Source organism: Momordica charantia, assembly GCF_013281855.1.
Source record: "Momordica charantia cultivar OHB3-1 chromosome 2 unlocalized genomic scaffold, Mcharantia_2.0 BLBB01000002.1, whole genome shotgun sequence".
In the NCBI taxonomy this organism is placed as follows: domain Eukaryota; kingdom Viridiplantae; phylum Streptophyta; class Magnoliopsida; order Cucurbitales; family Cucurbitaceae; genus Momordica; species Momordica charantia.
Genome location: NW_028275160.1, coordinates 5,529,933 through 5,544,840, shown reverse-complemented (window position 1 = coordinate 5,544,840; position 14,908 = coordinate 5,529,933). Strand labels below are relative to the sequence as shown.

Sequence of the window (14,908 nt, the reverse complement as noted above, 5' to 3'; positions counted from 1 at the left end):
AGTACAGTAAATTGCTCTGATTTCGAAACTACTAATACTTAATCTTTCACTATTTCGTTACTTTTTAACAAAATCACGAAACACACCCTTTCTTTTTCTCCTTTTGACAATATGAAACACACGGATTTGAAACCAACATTTAAAATCACTGATAGTCATCTTAAATATAACTTAACTGGTAAATTTACTTATTTTAGACTAAAAAATCTGGTAATGATATTGAGGTTATTTATTTATTTATTATTATTATTTTTGAGTATGATAATAGTATTGAAGTTAACTATGGAGTGAATCATTAAATTCGATTTAAGAAACTAATTTTGTTAATGGTATTGAACTTAACTATGAGGTGAATCGCTTCCTTTTTTATTTATATTATAAGTTGATCATTAATTTAAACAAAATATTTTTTTTTCCTTAATATTTGGATAATTTTCTTCAATTTAGTCCCTATTATTTCAATTTTTTTTTTCTCTTTAGACCCATTTTTTTCCCTCTAAATTTCTACCAATTCATTAATTCATTATATCGGAAGTTTATCATTGACTCATTTTAATATTTTACCTAGGAATTAAGAAACCTCCCAAAAATTATGCCAAACCATTAGTTCATGAACTTATATTTGAATAAAGTCTAGGATTTTTTTTTAACATAATAAATGAAAAACTAATTCTAACGAAGAGGGGCTTGCTTTTGATTTGTATATATAATATATGTGAGTGGGAAGATTAAACAGTAGTAGGAAAAATAATTTAATTGATGGCTGGTCCATCAGCTAGCTAGCTCCATGATTGAATGAAAATTATTTATTTATTATTTTGAAAGCAATTATTTATTTACTATTGGGTGGAAATTAGAAACCAAAATGCATGTGAAATTCAAAAGAATGATGCCAATCATTGAATTATTGGATCTGACCTTCCTCACAAAACCACATCTCCATTGCCCTAATTTTTTTTCTTTCTTCTCCTTAATGCAAATTTTAGGCTAAATATGTCACCCAATATTTGCACTACTTTTTAATTTTATTATTACAATGTAATATGACTTAAAAATATCCCATATTTTAATTCGAATATGGTATTATAATTGTGAAGATAAAGATTCAAACTTACCAAATGTATTATTTAAAAATTTAATCTCGGGTGTTATCCAAATGTTCGAGTGAAGTTTTTTAGAACTAAAGATGCAAATGAAAAAAATCTTTACCATAATTATTTTAGAGATACACCAAAAATAATATTGAGAAAGCAATAAGAAATTATTAAAATTCTCCTCCTTCCAAACATGAAACCAAAACAGAGTGGCTGAAAAGAGAGGGAAATAAAAACTATATATTTACTTTACAACTTGACTGTAAATACAATTCCCCAAACGTTTCTGTGAATTTCTCATGGCTTCCATCAAATTTCCCATGAGAAAAAAAATCCAACATCTCCTTTCTTTTTTTTTTTTTTTAATTCTTCCAACGAATGGAAAATTCCGAGCCTCTGTTTTTTTTTTTTCCTTGGAAGATTTTTTGGCACCACTCGGAACAAAAACTGGATGGTAAATTACAAACTTACCCACAGTAAAAAAAATAAAACCCAAATCACCGCCCGATTCGTTTACGGTCCCGGCCGGAGGATCATATTCCGGCGCCGGCGAAAAAATTATGTAAACTATATAATATTAGTCCTCGGAGATGCTCTCTAAATGGGGGCGCCATACGACGACGCGGCCGCCGCGGCGGTCCCGCCGAGAAGATTTCTTGTCGGAGACAATCTCCGAGAGGTAAGAATCACAGTCTACGGCGGCGGCGGCGGCGGCGGCGGCGTCGGGGGTGTTGCTCTTGGTTTTTCTAGAGGATTTCTTTAGGGTGCTGGCAGTGTTTCTTTTTTTGTCCGGCAGAGAGGTGGCCGGAATCAAGAAATAAATGCTGCCCCTTTTGAGCTCCGATTCCGGCGAGAGAATCAGAATCCGGCGAACGACCCCTTGGGAGCAAGGCTTACTCAGAACGTGATTTGGGTTTGCTTCGAGGACTTCGCCGGCGGTGATCGGATGGGCGATTTCTTCCACGTGGCCGTTCAAATGGACGATCCGGATCAAATCCAGAGCTCCACAGGGAAGAACGCACGCCAAACAACACCTTAAGCTGTTACCCATTTTCAGAAGTTAAGAAAATTTTCCACTCTCTCTCTTAAAAAAAAAAGTTTGAATTTTTGTGGAATGGGAGAAGAAAAAGAAGGGACAGTGGGATATATAAAGAACCCCAAAATCACTCGTACGAACAAAACAACAAAACAAATTAAAAAATTGTGGATTATAATAATAAAATTAGATTATGAAATTACCAAAGTGCCCCTAGGAGTAAATTCCAATTCTGATGGCCTTTTGTTTGTATTTGAAAAATAAATATTTATTTTGGGTTCTGTTTGATTACGATAATTAGTTAAAAGTAAGTGGATTTAAGAGGTTATCCTTGTTTGGACATGGCCATGAATTATATAATAACTTCAACATGATTGTGGAAACCACTACTTTCTCTCTCTCTTAAATTTCTCTCTCTAATTCTTTAATTAGTCTTAATTAAGTAAGTCTTAAACCATACAATAACATAAATTAAATTCACTCAACGTGATTGTGTGACTCCAAATTAAGGTCAAATTTCAATTATTAATTAAGCCATAATCTTACCTTGTATTTGAATTCATCTCGCACACATATTCAGAGGCTCTGGGGATTGATGAAAATTTATGCATATTTTTTTTATTTCCCAAACTACTGTAATCAGTAGAACAATTTTGAAAAAATGCATACTTTTACTGAATTAATGATTTTAGGCAATTTTGAGGCCCACAAGTGTGACAGACTTAATCATGCTAAATAATGGATTAATATACATAAAGTATACACAGTGATATAAGGATAAGGCCAATTGACAACAATGCTAAAATGGGCACATCTCATAATGTTTGAACAACTCAAATATTTAATTTCTCAAATTTTTTTTTCTTCCTAATAACATGACACTGTCACAGGCTCACAGCTCATCGCAAATTTAGGCATTGAATGTGGTTGGAAAAAGATGAACAAAAAATACGACTAAAAACAATTAATCCATCCACCACAAACAATATCAAAATCATTTTCAAGTACATTTTTTTTTTCTTTTTACTTTTTCCTTTTTATATTTGCGATTGTCCCATCATCAGCAAACAAGGCCTAATTTAATTGTGGCTCACGATGCCACCTTTTTCAGCCATTATAGCTGCCATAAACATGGTAAAATTAACAATGATTTTCCCACGTCAATAATCATCAATATATGCTAACTTTTTTTGGGGGGGTTTGTGGGTTTATTGGCAAACATACGTACGAGTATAGTGCATGGTAGCAAACTTTGGTGGGTTTAGAGGGGCTGCAAATCCAGGTCTTTTTTCTGTCTGCTTCTTTGGGATTATATAAACTATAAAATTATCTCCATGAAACTGCTGTGGGGGACGAAGCTTCGTGGGACATGCACGAATGGAGCTCATTTTAGGGGCACCGACCAGCAGAGAGAGAGAGAGAGAGAGAAAAAAAAAAGAAGAAGGAAAAATGGAGGTGTTAGATAATTAAATTATATGGTTGATTAATTGAAGTAACAGAAACAAATTATGGGTTAGGCGCACGAGGGTTGGCCACATTGGAAAGATTCCTGAACTAATATTTTGCCAGATTGAATCTAAAGAGAGGAGGAATCATTGGCATTATAATGGAAGAACGTGAGTCAAGACTGTCCTTACACGAAAGCCAAGTTGGAAAAAGGAAGCCCTTAATCAAGGCCAATTCCAAATTAGAAGAAGAGAGAAATTAAAAATTGAAGTTTGTGTGGAGTGTATGATTGAATGAAGCCTGAAGGTGGGTCGTTTCTAAATTTAAGAGCCTCCCCTCCCCCAACCACTACCGTGGTACTTGGTTTTTTCCTTCTTAGCTAATTCACATTCACCTGTATAAATTAACAAAGGGCCACACATTTAATGCGTCGTTTTGTTGGGTTGGTAAAAAATGCAACCTAACTTCTACGGAGTAGGAAGTGATCCATGATGTATAAATGATGACAATTTGCTATGAAACGTCTTAGGTGACATCAAAAATAAATTTGTCCATAAGAATATAGTACGATTGTGGAGATTCCTAGAGGTACGAGGGTACCGTTGTGCTTAACATTTGATATTAGAGCTATGGTAAAAAACTAGATGTGTGAAAGAAATCTTCAAGTGTCGAACAAACAAGTGACGAGCCATATTTGAGGGAGAAGAGAAGATGTTTTGTAGTTTTCAATCTTTAATTCCATTATCGGCAGCAATAGCTGGCAATGTGCTTAAATTGATTATATTGACTCCTCCCAGTCCGCGGCCATCTCTTTTTGGTTCAATGCATCAATTTTTAAGTTTTCAAAGTTTTATTTCCGATCCATGTGAAGCTATTCTCCTCAAGGGTTTAATTTAATAGGAATAATTTAGGGATCTTAGACTTCCAATTTACTAACTTCATAAATTTTAGTTTCTTAAACTCAAATTTCAAGTTATATGTTTAGTTTTATGGATCACAAATTCATTTCTCAATCTGAGCTGCGTCAAATTTAAAATTATTAAAATTACAAGCCAAAAGGACAGTGGAGCGAGAAGAGAAATGGTGGAATACAAGGATACACATAGTGAAATTTAACTATGCCTAAAATGCTAACACAAAGAAAGAGAAAGTGAAGAAAAGTAACAACAAGAAAAAAAAAATAGTATGTAAAATTATAAATTTGGTCAATATAATTTTTAAAGTTTCAATTTAATATTTGGAAATTGAGCTCAATTTCAATTTGATTAAATCTCATTAATCGCCTTTTATCCAAGAAAAAATTCATCTACTTTTCTCTCCTTTAAATAAGTCCTTGAATCTCAATACAGTCAACAAACACAGTCAACTAAATAGAATACACCAACCATATTACATAAATAAAGAAATTCATATCGCATAGTCAGTGATCTAATGAATTATAAGATCTAACTAAGTCATAGCAACTCAATTGAATTTTTTAAAATCGTAGGAATCAAAATCGAAACAAAATTTAATTGGGTGGAACTTAATTGAATCAACTAAAAAGGATAGGGAGTAAAATTTGTAATTTAAGGGCCATAATATTAGGCGGAGTTGGGGCACGTGGGTGTGTGGGGTTTAAGTTTTCAGCGCTCTCAAATTGATGGGATGGTTGGTAAGATCGCTTGGTATGGTCCTCCTCATCCAAACGTACCCGATGTCCCATTCTCATTTCACTTCTCAAACCGTGTGGTATTTAAGTTTTGAGTGTCTAAGTCAGCTTGCACCACACCTTTGTGATCCATATTGTATCGAGAAACATATATGAATTAATTCTTAAGATAGGTGGTCATCATAGAATCTGAATCCATTTCTTCTTATGTACCAATGAGCCACCAACGATGGTTGGAAGTTCAAGTCAATTTGAGCCTAGCTCGAGTAGATAAGATACTTCAAGTATGATCCTTAATTCTTAAAAATTTATTGAACCCACATGAGAAATAATATCTAATGTTTCGTGGCAATATATGATGATTCAAACCATACTTCCTTGTTCAGAAAAAAGTAGCAGAAGAGACCTTTTTGTCTCTTCTGACTAATCTTCCAACTGCAGTCCATTGTGCGTGATGGGTAGTAGTAAAGTAATTCTTTGTCCATGATATGAACTATGAAGCTTCTTCTGAACAATGAATATGACCAAAAATTTTCCATGAAATCTTTTCTGGATCATTGAAAATGCAGGAAAATCTTTTAGTAGGTAAAATAATGAGATATTATGTTGATCCTTCACGATGGGGAGGTATTTGCAGACAAACCCCCACCATGTCTTTGTAACCACCCTCTGTTTTGTGTCATTAATTAATCGTATAATTAATGTTAGGTGAAGTCTTTCACCTTTCTTAGACTCTTGCTACTATACAACGAAATGGTGTTTCCTCTGCTGCTGGCTTTAGGTCAATTATTATTCCAAGTCGGTCGAAAACCATAGTTAATCTCAAAAACTATAAAAATTGGTATCTTAATTATAACATATTTAGTTTAGTGGTATCATAAATTCAAATCTCCTATGATTTCATAATAAAAAATGGAAAATTAGGCTAGCTCGACTCCACTCCTACCAGGGCCTGAGCTCGGAGAACACAACTCGACTGCTGGCACGAAGCAAATTGTTTTGCTATTCAGCAGCTCTAATGAAAAATTGAAAATGATATTGATTTCTGTTCATATGCAGTACTAAATCGATGAAAATCTGTAAAAGAACAGTTCGAATTCTCTGGCAAAGCGGGATGCTCGATTGCTTGATCGTAGTTTTTTCCTCCGCTCCGTCGCCCTTCAATTTGATCGAAAACAGATTCTTCAGCTACCTTGAAACTGAAATGCGCGGGAAATACCTTCGAAGGCATTAATTTACACGTGAATTTTTAACCTATATTTTCATATTTTCCCACTTGTTTTGTATTAACGATTTGTTTTTAAATCTGAAACTCATTTCAAAAATGGAACATTTTTTAACTAACCTTTTCCATTTCTATAATTTGGATCAATAATTCAAAAATATTTTTAATTTAACAGTGATTCATTTTTATTCTACTACATACATGTTGTGTTTGGCATAAATAAAGTATAAATTATCATTGTTTTTTAAAATTAATAAACCATAAGCATGTCAAAAAAAAAAAAAAAAAAAACAACTGCTCAAGCAAAGATAAAAGAATTTTCTTAAAAAAAAAATCATCTATCCTTCCCTACAATATATGCTAACTAATCACATATCAGGTTCTGGTTCCAATTATAACATAAATAAATCAAATCGGAATTATGTTCAAAGAGTAGATAAACCAACCTAAACCTCAAGCAACAAGAACAATAAAATATAGGGAAGAGAAATCGACACCGGATTTATATTGGTTCACCCAATGTGGGCTACGTCTAGTTCTTCTATCGTTGCAGGTTCTACTAAATGTCAGGATAATCTTCAAGAGTTTACAAACGCTCTGCAATGATTACTCTCACCTTTCTCTCAAAGAAAACTGCTAACGAATCACTCTTACAAGCTTCTAAAATTCTTCAATGGAGATTGAAAATATTTTCTCACATGAAAAAATCACTCACAGAGCTCTCTGTAAACCACACCCACGAAGACAAAACCGTACCCTCTGTGTAAAAATTAGTCTCACCCACAGAGAGAAAATGGCACACACTCACAAAAAATGGGATTCGCACACAAAATAATAGAGATAATATATTGGGAGGGCTATTTTTAAATCTTAATTTCATTTTCAAAATTTACACTTTCAGATGTTTGCACGTAGGATTTTCTGTTAATACCGATTCTTATTTATTGCTTTTTATTTGATTATAATTTTTAAATTTAAAAGATTTGAATCCTTAATTTGTAATTTATTCATTTAATTATTGTGGGTCCCATTCAATTTTTCAACACTAATTCCTCAAATCTCTCCTTCAATTTTTTTTTCCTCTAAGCAATTAACAACTTCCAATTTTGTTAAATCAAGTTTTGAATATTTCCACTTAATCCGTCTGTTGCCATCTCCGTGCGTTGTTTCCAGTCGTCGGCTGCCGTCTCCAACCACCGTGTTTGTTCCCTGCCGTCGTCATTTCAGACCTTCAGGGCTTCCGTCAACGAGGTATTGATTCCTTCTTCCCCAGAGACGTCTAGACCTTCAATTTTCATTGTCGAATAAAGTTTCCGTCGACGTCTTTGCACATTTATGACGTCGTGAAATGCGTTCCTCGTCTCCTGTCCCCTTCTGTTTATATCAATCGTAAGTTAATAGTCTTCCCGTTAAGATTGGTATATATGAGGATATATTTTATTTATGTGTATAGAGAATTGAAGTTCAAAACGTCTCATAGTCTTAGTCTTCCCGTTTATATTCGTATATATGGGGATATATTGTATATGTGTATATATCTTATAGTTATATATACCTAAGATATGATACTAATCTTTTGTTGGTCTCAAATATATATTATGGGGATATATTGTATATGTGTATATATCTTATATGTGTATATATCTTATATGTGTATACATCTTATAGTCATATATAAATAAGATATGAAACATAAGTTCCACTGAGATTGGTACCATATCTTATGTACTAATAACTATAAAATATATACACATATAAGTCATATACACATATATACAAAATCGAACGAGAAGACTATTACCTTATTATTGGTGTAAACGGAAAGGGGATCGTAGACGAGGAACCCATTGCTCGACGCCGGAAAGGAGAAGCAGTTCAGCAAGAATATGTTGCCTGAAATGTTGTTCGCCGACGAAAAATGAAGGTTTGAAACGTACGAAGACGGAAAATGGGATATAACTTAAGCAGACGTACAATGACAGAAAGTGAGACGGGGAACGTACAAAGACGGCGGCTGGAGACGGAAATTGAAGCAGACAAAAGGAAACTTACCGATACAGAGGCGTCATACCGGAACAGTCACGGCGGCGTCAGACGACGGGCGACGAACGGTTACAAAACTCAGAGACGACAGCAGATGGAGGAAGCGAAAAAGTCTCCAATTTCGAATTTGGGGATTTTTAGACAGGATTTGGGGATATTTTGGGAGGTTTTCAAATTTGGGAAATTTAGAGGTTTTTTTTTTAATGTTTTGAGGTTTTAATTTGTTTTGGAAAGTATCATTAACCTAAAATTATGAGATCCAAATTATAACCTTCCAATTAATCAATTTTGCATTTTAAAATGAATTTAAAATGAATTTGTAGATACAAGAACATATTTAAGTAATTTATGTGATGGGTATCCTCTTAAATAATTTTTTTTTTTTTTGTTTCATGACAAATATGTAAGTTCTATACATTCCATCATTTTATCTAATTAGGATCTTTAAATAGGCATGTACTAATTCCCAAAATAATAAAATTGATGGTAATAATAAAATTGATAGTGTTCGGCTGTAGACTTAGTAGGGAAGAAATCTAATTATTGGGCTGAGTTGATCTTATGGCCCAATAACTTAATCCCACACTTTGGACTCCATATTAATTCCCAACAATATATTCAAGTAGCTTGAATAATTTTTTCTTTTTTAGAATCTATATGTATATATTGTTGTCATGGGATAGTTTCGTTGCAAAATTAAGTGGACTAAATATGTTATATTATAGTTCAAAAAAGATGAAATTAAGCCAATAATTAGTTTGGGATTAAGTTATTGGGCCATAAGATCAACTAAGCCCAATAATTAGTTTTCTTCTCTACTAAATCTCAAACTTCATATTTTTTCAAATATATATATATTTATTTATTTATTTGTATACCACTCGGGAGGGAGAGATTAAATTTTTTTATAAAATCTTTAATCAAAATTAAACAATTTTGTTAGCGAATAATTGATACCAAAATTGAAAGTTAAACACATATTTCCTTCAATTTAGTCAAATTGTTTAATAACTACAGAAGACTTCAATATATAATTATGATAGACTTTTTATTCCTTCTCATTGAAATTCTCTCAATTTTAATAATACATTTGATTGGGTTATTATAATACACAGACGTTAGATTTCACCTACTGATCTTATCACCAATATTTTAAAATTTGATCTTAAGAAACTTAAAAAAAAAAAAAGAAGGAATCCCCACGATAATTTTATATGATATGTATTACACTTGTGATTATTAATCGAAAAAAATATAAATGAAAAATTCTATTAATTACTTCAGCATTGGTAGAGTGATGTTTCAAAATACATCATAAATAATTACTATATTGAACCCGAATTGAAATAATTTATACTATACAAATGAAATATATTATATTTTACCAAAATATATGATAATATTTGTTATTAATACAGGTGATATTATAGCAAAAAGTCAATCAATTTTATTATTTTGTGTTATATTATAGTTCAAAAAAGATGAAATTAAGTGGACTAAAGATCTTATACATGGATTTTATGGTAGGTCTCTAAACATTAAAATATATATATATATCTAAAAAAATTTTATTTAATAGGTTCCGATTTTTCAATTTTATATTTAATAAATTATTGGTTTATAAAGAGATTTGGAGATGTTGGATTTGTAGAGTGGGAATGCAAACAATCCGGTATATAAATGAGAACAATTATCTCTATTGCTAAAAGCAAAGCCGTGAGGATTGTTTTATACTATTATGGAGATAGTTGGCGTACTCGAGATTTAAGTTGTTGAGATATATAGCGTATGCAAAATTAAAAGATCAAAAATTTATCAAACACTCTTTAATAAAGTTTAAAGACTTATCAAGCACAAATTTAGAAACTTTCATTGATTGAACAATTTTTCTCCAATTTTCACGATAGTTATAAACTGTCATAAATACAAAAAAAAATTTCATAAATCAGAGTTCTTTCTTACTAAATTCGTACTTGCAGTATTCCTGACAATTTATTCTTTTCCCAATGGTTTTTACCATTCACAACTGTCATGAAAGAACAATTTTGTAGCAATAGGAAGAAATCACGCCACACAATTCTTGAAATTTAAATACATAGAAACATCATGAATCAAGTTACTTTACACACACTTTCACACTCTTCAACACAAATCGAAAACCAAACATGGTCCTAGTTGACAAATCTGCAGTTCCTCCTGATCTCCCCATCATATCCAGTAAGTGGCTTCATATTCCCCATCTTGATCATGGAAGAACCAAAGTCATCTCTGAAGGCACCAGGGTATCTGCTGTAAAATGACACCAGATCGTCGCTCGCCTCGCCGCTACCGAAGAGCTCCTGGTCGGAATGGAGAAGGCCCTTCTTCTTCAACAATGCCTGGAAGTAGGCAGTGTCAAAGCCATAAGGAGTGGCATCAAGGCCCTGAAGATTCCCATCTCCGCCGCTCTGCGGGCACTTTCTCCGCAACGCCGCTGCAAACTTCGGGTCGATGTTGGTGTCATTGTAAATCCTGGTCCGAAACGTGGCGCAGCGGGCGTAGCCGAGGGTGTGGCCGGCCGACAACACCACCAGGTCCTTAAGGTCCAGCCCATGTGCTTGGAAGTTGGACAGAAGCTGTGAGAAGCTGAAAAATGGCGGAGGCAGATTGTTGTTGGCGTCACTGGCGCTTGCTGTTCTTGCATCTCTTCTTCCCATTAGTACTTTGTAGTTTGGCCCTCCAAGCTGTGAAAACAAACAAACAAACCTCATATTTGGTTGAGTAATCTTTTGAGTTCAGTGTTAGTTTTATACGCAGTCTAAGAGTCAAGAGAAGCTCACAATTGCGACGGAGTCACGAGCAGCGATGGCCAAGATGTCAGCACAAGACACTACGTTGCCTTTGCAAGCTTTATTAACCTGCGTCTTGATCTGGTCGACGACTTCAAATCCTCTTATTGAGTTTATATTAGGGAAGGCGGTCTTTTCTCCTACGAAATTGGCAATATCGTCCAACAAAACCGACCCATCGCAACCCTAATAGCCAAAAAATGTGTCAAATCGCTAAGAATCACGCGTTGAAAAGATAAAAAGACCGTACCTAACAAAATTTATGATATACAGTTTTGAGATGTAACTCTAGGAATATTAATACAACTGTTCAGAATAATTGATAATATGGTGACTTACGTTAACAAAGCAGTCGTGGAAATGAAGACGTAAGAGTGAAGCTCCCATGCGGGGCTCTCGTTTGATGGCCTGCCAGACAACGGATTTTATGGTGGACAAGGCCTTGGGGCAGACTTTGTTGTAAAAGTTTGGAGTCAGCTGTGCTTGGCTATTGCTCAGAGCAGCTGATAGAACAAAAACACAGAGCAAAATAGAGCGAAGAAGGGCTGCCATTGGAGATACTATTGGCTTTAGCTAGTTTTATAATCTCTCAATTGATTTTCTTTGAATTTTCACTGTGAAGTAGATGATGAATGTGTTTGCTTTATATAGGGAAAAATGAGAGTTTTTTGTTAAATTGTCTACATCATTAAGAGTAGAGAATGACCAAGTCTTCTATAATATGGTGATTAGAAAATATTAATGCATAAGCTGAGAATTTGATATTTTGCACACATTAGGCTTGTTCCAATCTCTGTTTTCAAAAATATATGTTTTCCATATTTTATAATAAATATTTTCTGAAATTTTCTTTAAGTAATATTATCAAAGTTCTTGGTTTAAGAGGAAAAAAGGCGCATCCTCGAATGTTAGCACAGTGACAAGAGGCTTGGATGTTGATACCTAACATCCAGCTTCGATCCCTCTCGTAGTCAAAAATAAAAGGAAAAAAAGTTGTAATTCGACTTGTCCAATAACATTAGCTTTTACTTGTCATTTCAAACATCATTTTCTCAAACAATTTTGAAATAAATATAGAGGATAAAAAAACAATCCATAATTATTTTCATTTTAATTTTCTCTGTCAAAAGATCATGCTTGTTTATTGCTAACTTCTTTATTTCCTTTATCCAAAATAATAATAATAATAAATAAATAAATAATCTTTATTTCCTATATTTTACTTTTTCATTTTGAACATTTTTATAATCGTAACCAAAACGGTAGATAAGTAATCTTATTTTTAGAAACAAAAGAGTATAATAATATCAAACAAATCTTAATTATTTTATGCTACATTAAAATCACAGGTAAATCTCTGTATTTTATTTATTTATTTATTATTTTTTTTAACAAAAGTACAAGTGGTTGGAATGGAATGATTCAGACCAATGATAATACTTTAAACTAACTCAAATTCGTGGGATGTTACTAATGGACAGCTGATGAAACTACTTAGGAATACAGAAATGGTTGCTAATAAGTGCCAATTTGTTCGTCTGTTGTCTTTTATTTCCTCGAAAAAATTTATTAAAAAATAATTAGATTTATAACTATTTCTGATTTTTTATTAAAAAAAAAAAACACTTGATTTCGAGACCAAGAAACAAGAAACTTTTTTTTTTCCAAATTTTCTATACAATTTTAGTAACATTTTTTAAACATAAATAGTTGTCAAATACTTAAATTTCTTAATAAAACTAGAAATTAGAAAGAGCGTTTAGAATATAACAATGATATATTGATATATCTAAAAGGCTAAAATGATAAAATTGAAATAACTAAAAAAATCTAATAAATCAAGTTTCAAATATTTTGTCATATTTGCAAAACTCAAAAGTTATTGCTACATTTACAAATATGACAAATATTTTAGCTACTCATTACAAATTCCCGAAAAATAATCTACTTAGGAATCTAGAAATTGTTGGCTAATAACTCGTTGAGAATATACTAATTGTGTCAAGTTCAATATAATCTAATCGTTTTTGTTTTATGTCTAGTGGTGTCCAAACATGCAATCTTTGAAGAACAGATTCATCAATCGTTTGACCTACTAAAATTAATTGATATAAAACTAAAAATAAACGAACCAACGGTTCATTGGTTCATGATATATTTTTCTTTTATCCTCAATTCAAAAGATTTAGTCTCAAGAAAAATGAATACTATTTCAAACAATTTTATAATTCAAATTGAGTTCAGTTTATTTAACATAATGCTAGACTTCTAGTACAAAGAATTCATTTTCACAAAAATGACAAGAATATACCAAGAGAAACAACAAATTGAACACGATAATAAATGCGTGGTTAACTTATTGAGAATATTCACGAACAACATATAACATTAAGACAAATATCACACAAAAACACATGAAGCGGTACGATAAATCTCGTGTATGTGGTAAAAACGAGAGAAAACTTCTTCAAAATAACATACATATTTACCATGTACAAATAGAATATACCTACATACATATTTATAAATTTCAAGTGAATTGCACAAAGTGGGTAAAAAAAGGAGATGAAGAATTTACTTGTACTTGCTCAAAAGCTAAAAGAAAAAGGAACCAAGGAGATGAAGAATTTACATAGTTTTGTTTTGTTTTTTTTTTTTTCTTGGAATCCGTTTGTCCGGGCCAGCTTGCGCGCACCTCGACTAATCATGGGTCAACCGTCTGACCCTACTACATTTGATTGACAAGGTAACTCGTAGAATATTACTAGAAAATTTACATAGTTATATTAATAAAAAGAAAAAAAATCTCCTATTTATTTGTAGAACAATTACTTAGATGTCATCCGCCGGCACTATCATCTTCATGTTGACCATCAAATTAACGGTATTCTCTAAAACTACTCCTATGTTTCAGTTTGTATCCTACACTTGTCACCATATAATGCTGCCACTTTCCAACTTTCAACACTAAATTTGCCAACGAAATTGGCTCCAAGTTAAAGAAATACACCGCCCACTGCCCTGAATTATTCTGCCACTTGTTTAACCTTCGGTACCAAATTTGCCTGAAAAAATAAAATATAGAATAGAATTCTAACCTATGAGTATGTGTACCTCTCAAGCAAAGTTTAGACTTGGAACTAAAACTTGGCCTCAAAGGAAAAGGAAGAATGAGTATTTTTTAAAAGAAGGGTCAATGCCATACAAAGAGACACAATACTTAAGGTTGGTTTTGACCAAGTAATTTATATTAAACAGTAGCCAATTGGTTAACTTGTGAAATACTTTTTCCTTCCCAGCTATTCACCATTAGCTATAATATATATATATTGGGAAGTCAACTGTTTTTGTTTTAAAATTTTCCCATTTTCTTCACCTACTACAGTTGCCCCATTCCTCCACTAAACTTCCTTTATCCACACTTTTTTCAATCATTTTTGGAGACTATATTCTAAGAACTAAGAGCAAATAATAGGCAAGAGTTCTACCAAAATTTTACTCCAGAAAGAGTAAAACCACATCAAAATGTGAAGAGGGATCACTGCTAGAGTATAAAGTAGTACTATATCCTATTATAATCAAGCT

General features: G+C 32.7%; 2 protein-coding genes across 2 annotated transcripts; both read right to left on the bottom strand.

Moving 5' to 3' along the window:
• Positions 1 to 1,308: 1,308 nt before the first annotated feature.
• Positions 1,309 to 2,207, bottom strand: LOC111018033 (uncharacterized). Its single transcript, XM_022293962.2, has one exon. It carries the CDS (start codon positions 2,143 to 2,145, stop codon positions 1,672 to 1,674), a length of 474 nt encoding a protein of 157 aa, XP_022149654.2. The 5' UTR covers positions 2,146 to 2,207; the 3' UTR covers positions 1,309 to 1,671.
• Positions 2,208 to 10,415: 8,208 nt separating this feature from the next.
• Positions 10,416 to 11,948, bottom strand: LOC111018082 (peroxidase RIP1-like). The gene is made up of 3 exons (XM_022294034.2): positions 11,663 to 11,948; positions 11,315 to 11,509; positions 10,416 to 11,218 (listed from the first exon to the last, which is right to left on the bottom strand). The coding sequence occupies exons 1-3, from the start codon at positions 11,873 to 11,875 to the stop codon at positions 10,667 to 10,669; spliced, it is 960 nt and encodes a 319-aa protein (XP_022149726.1). The 5' UTR covers positions 11,876 to 11,948; the 3' UTR covers positions 10,416 to 10,666.
• Between the last annotated feature and the right edge of the window lie 2,960 nt (positions 11,949 to 14,908).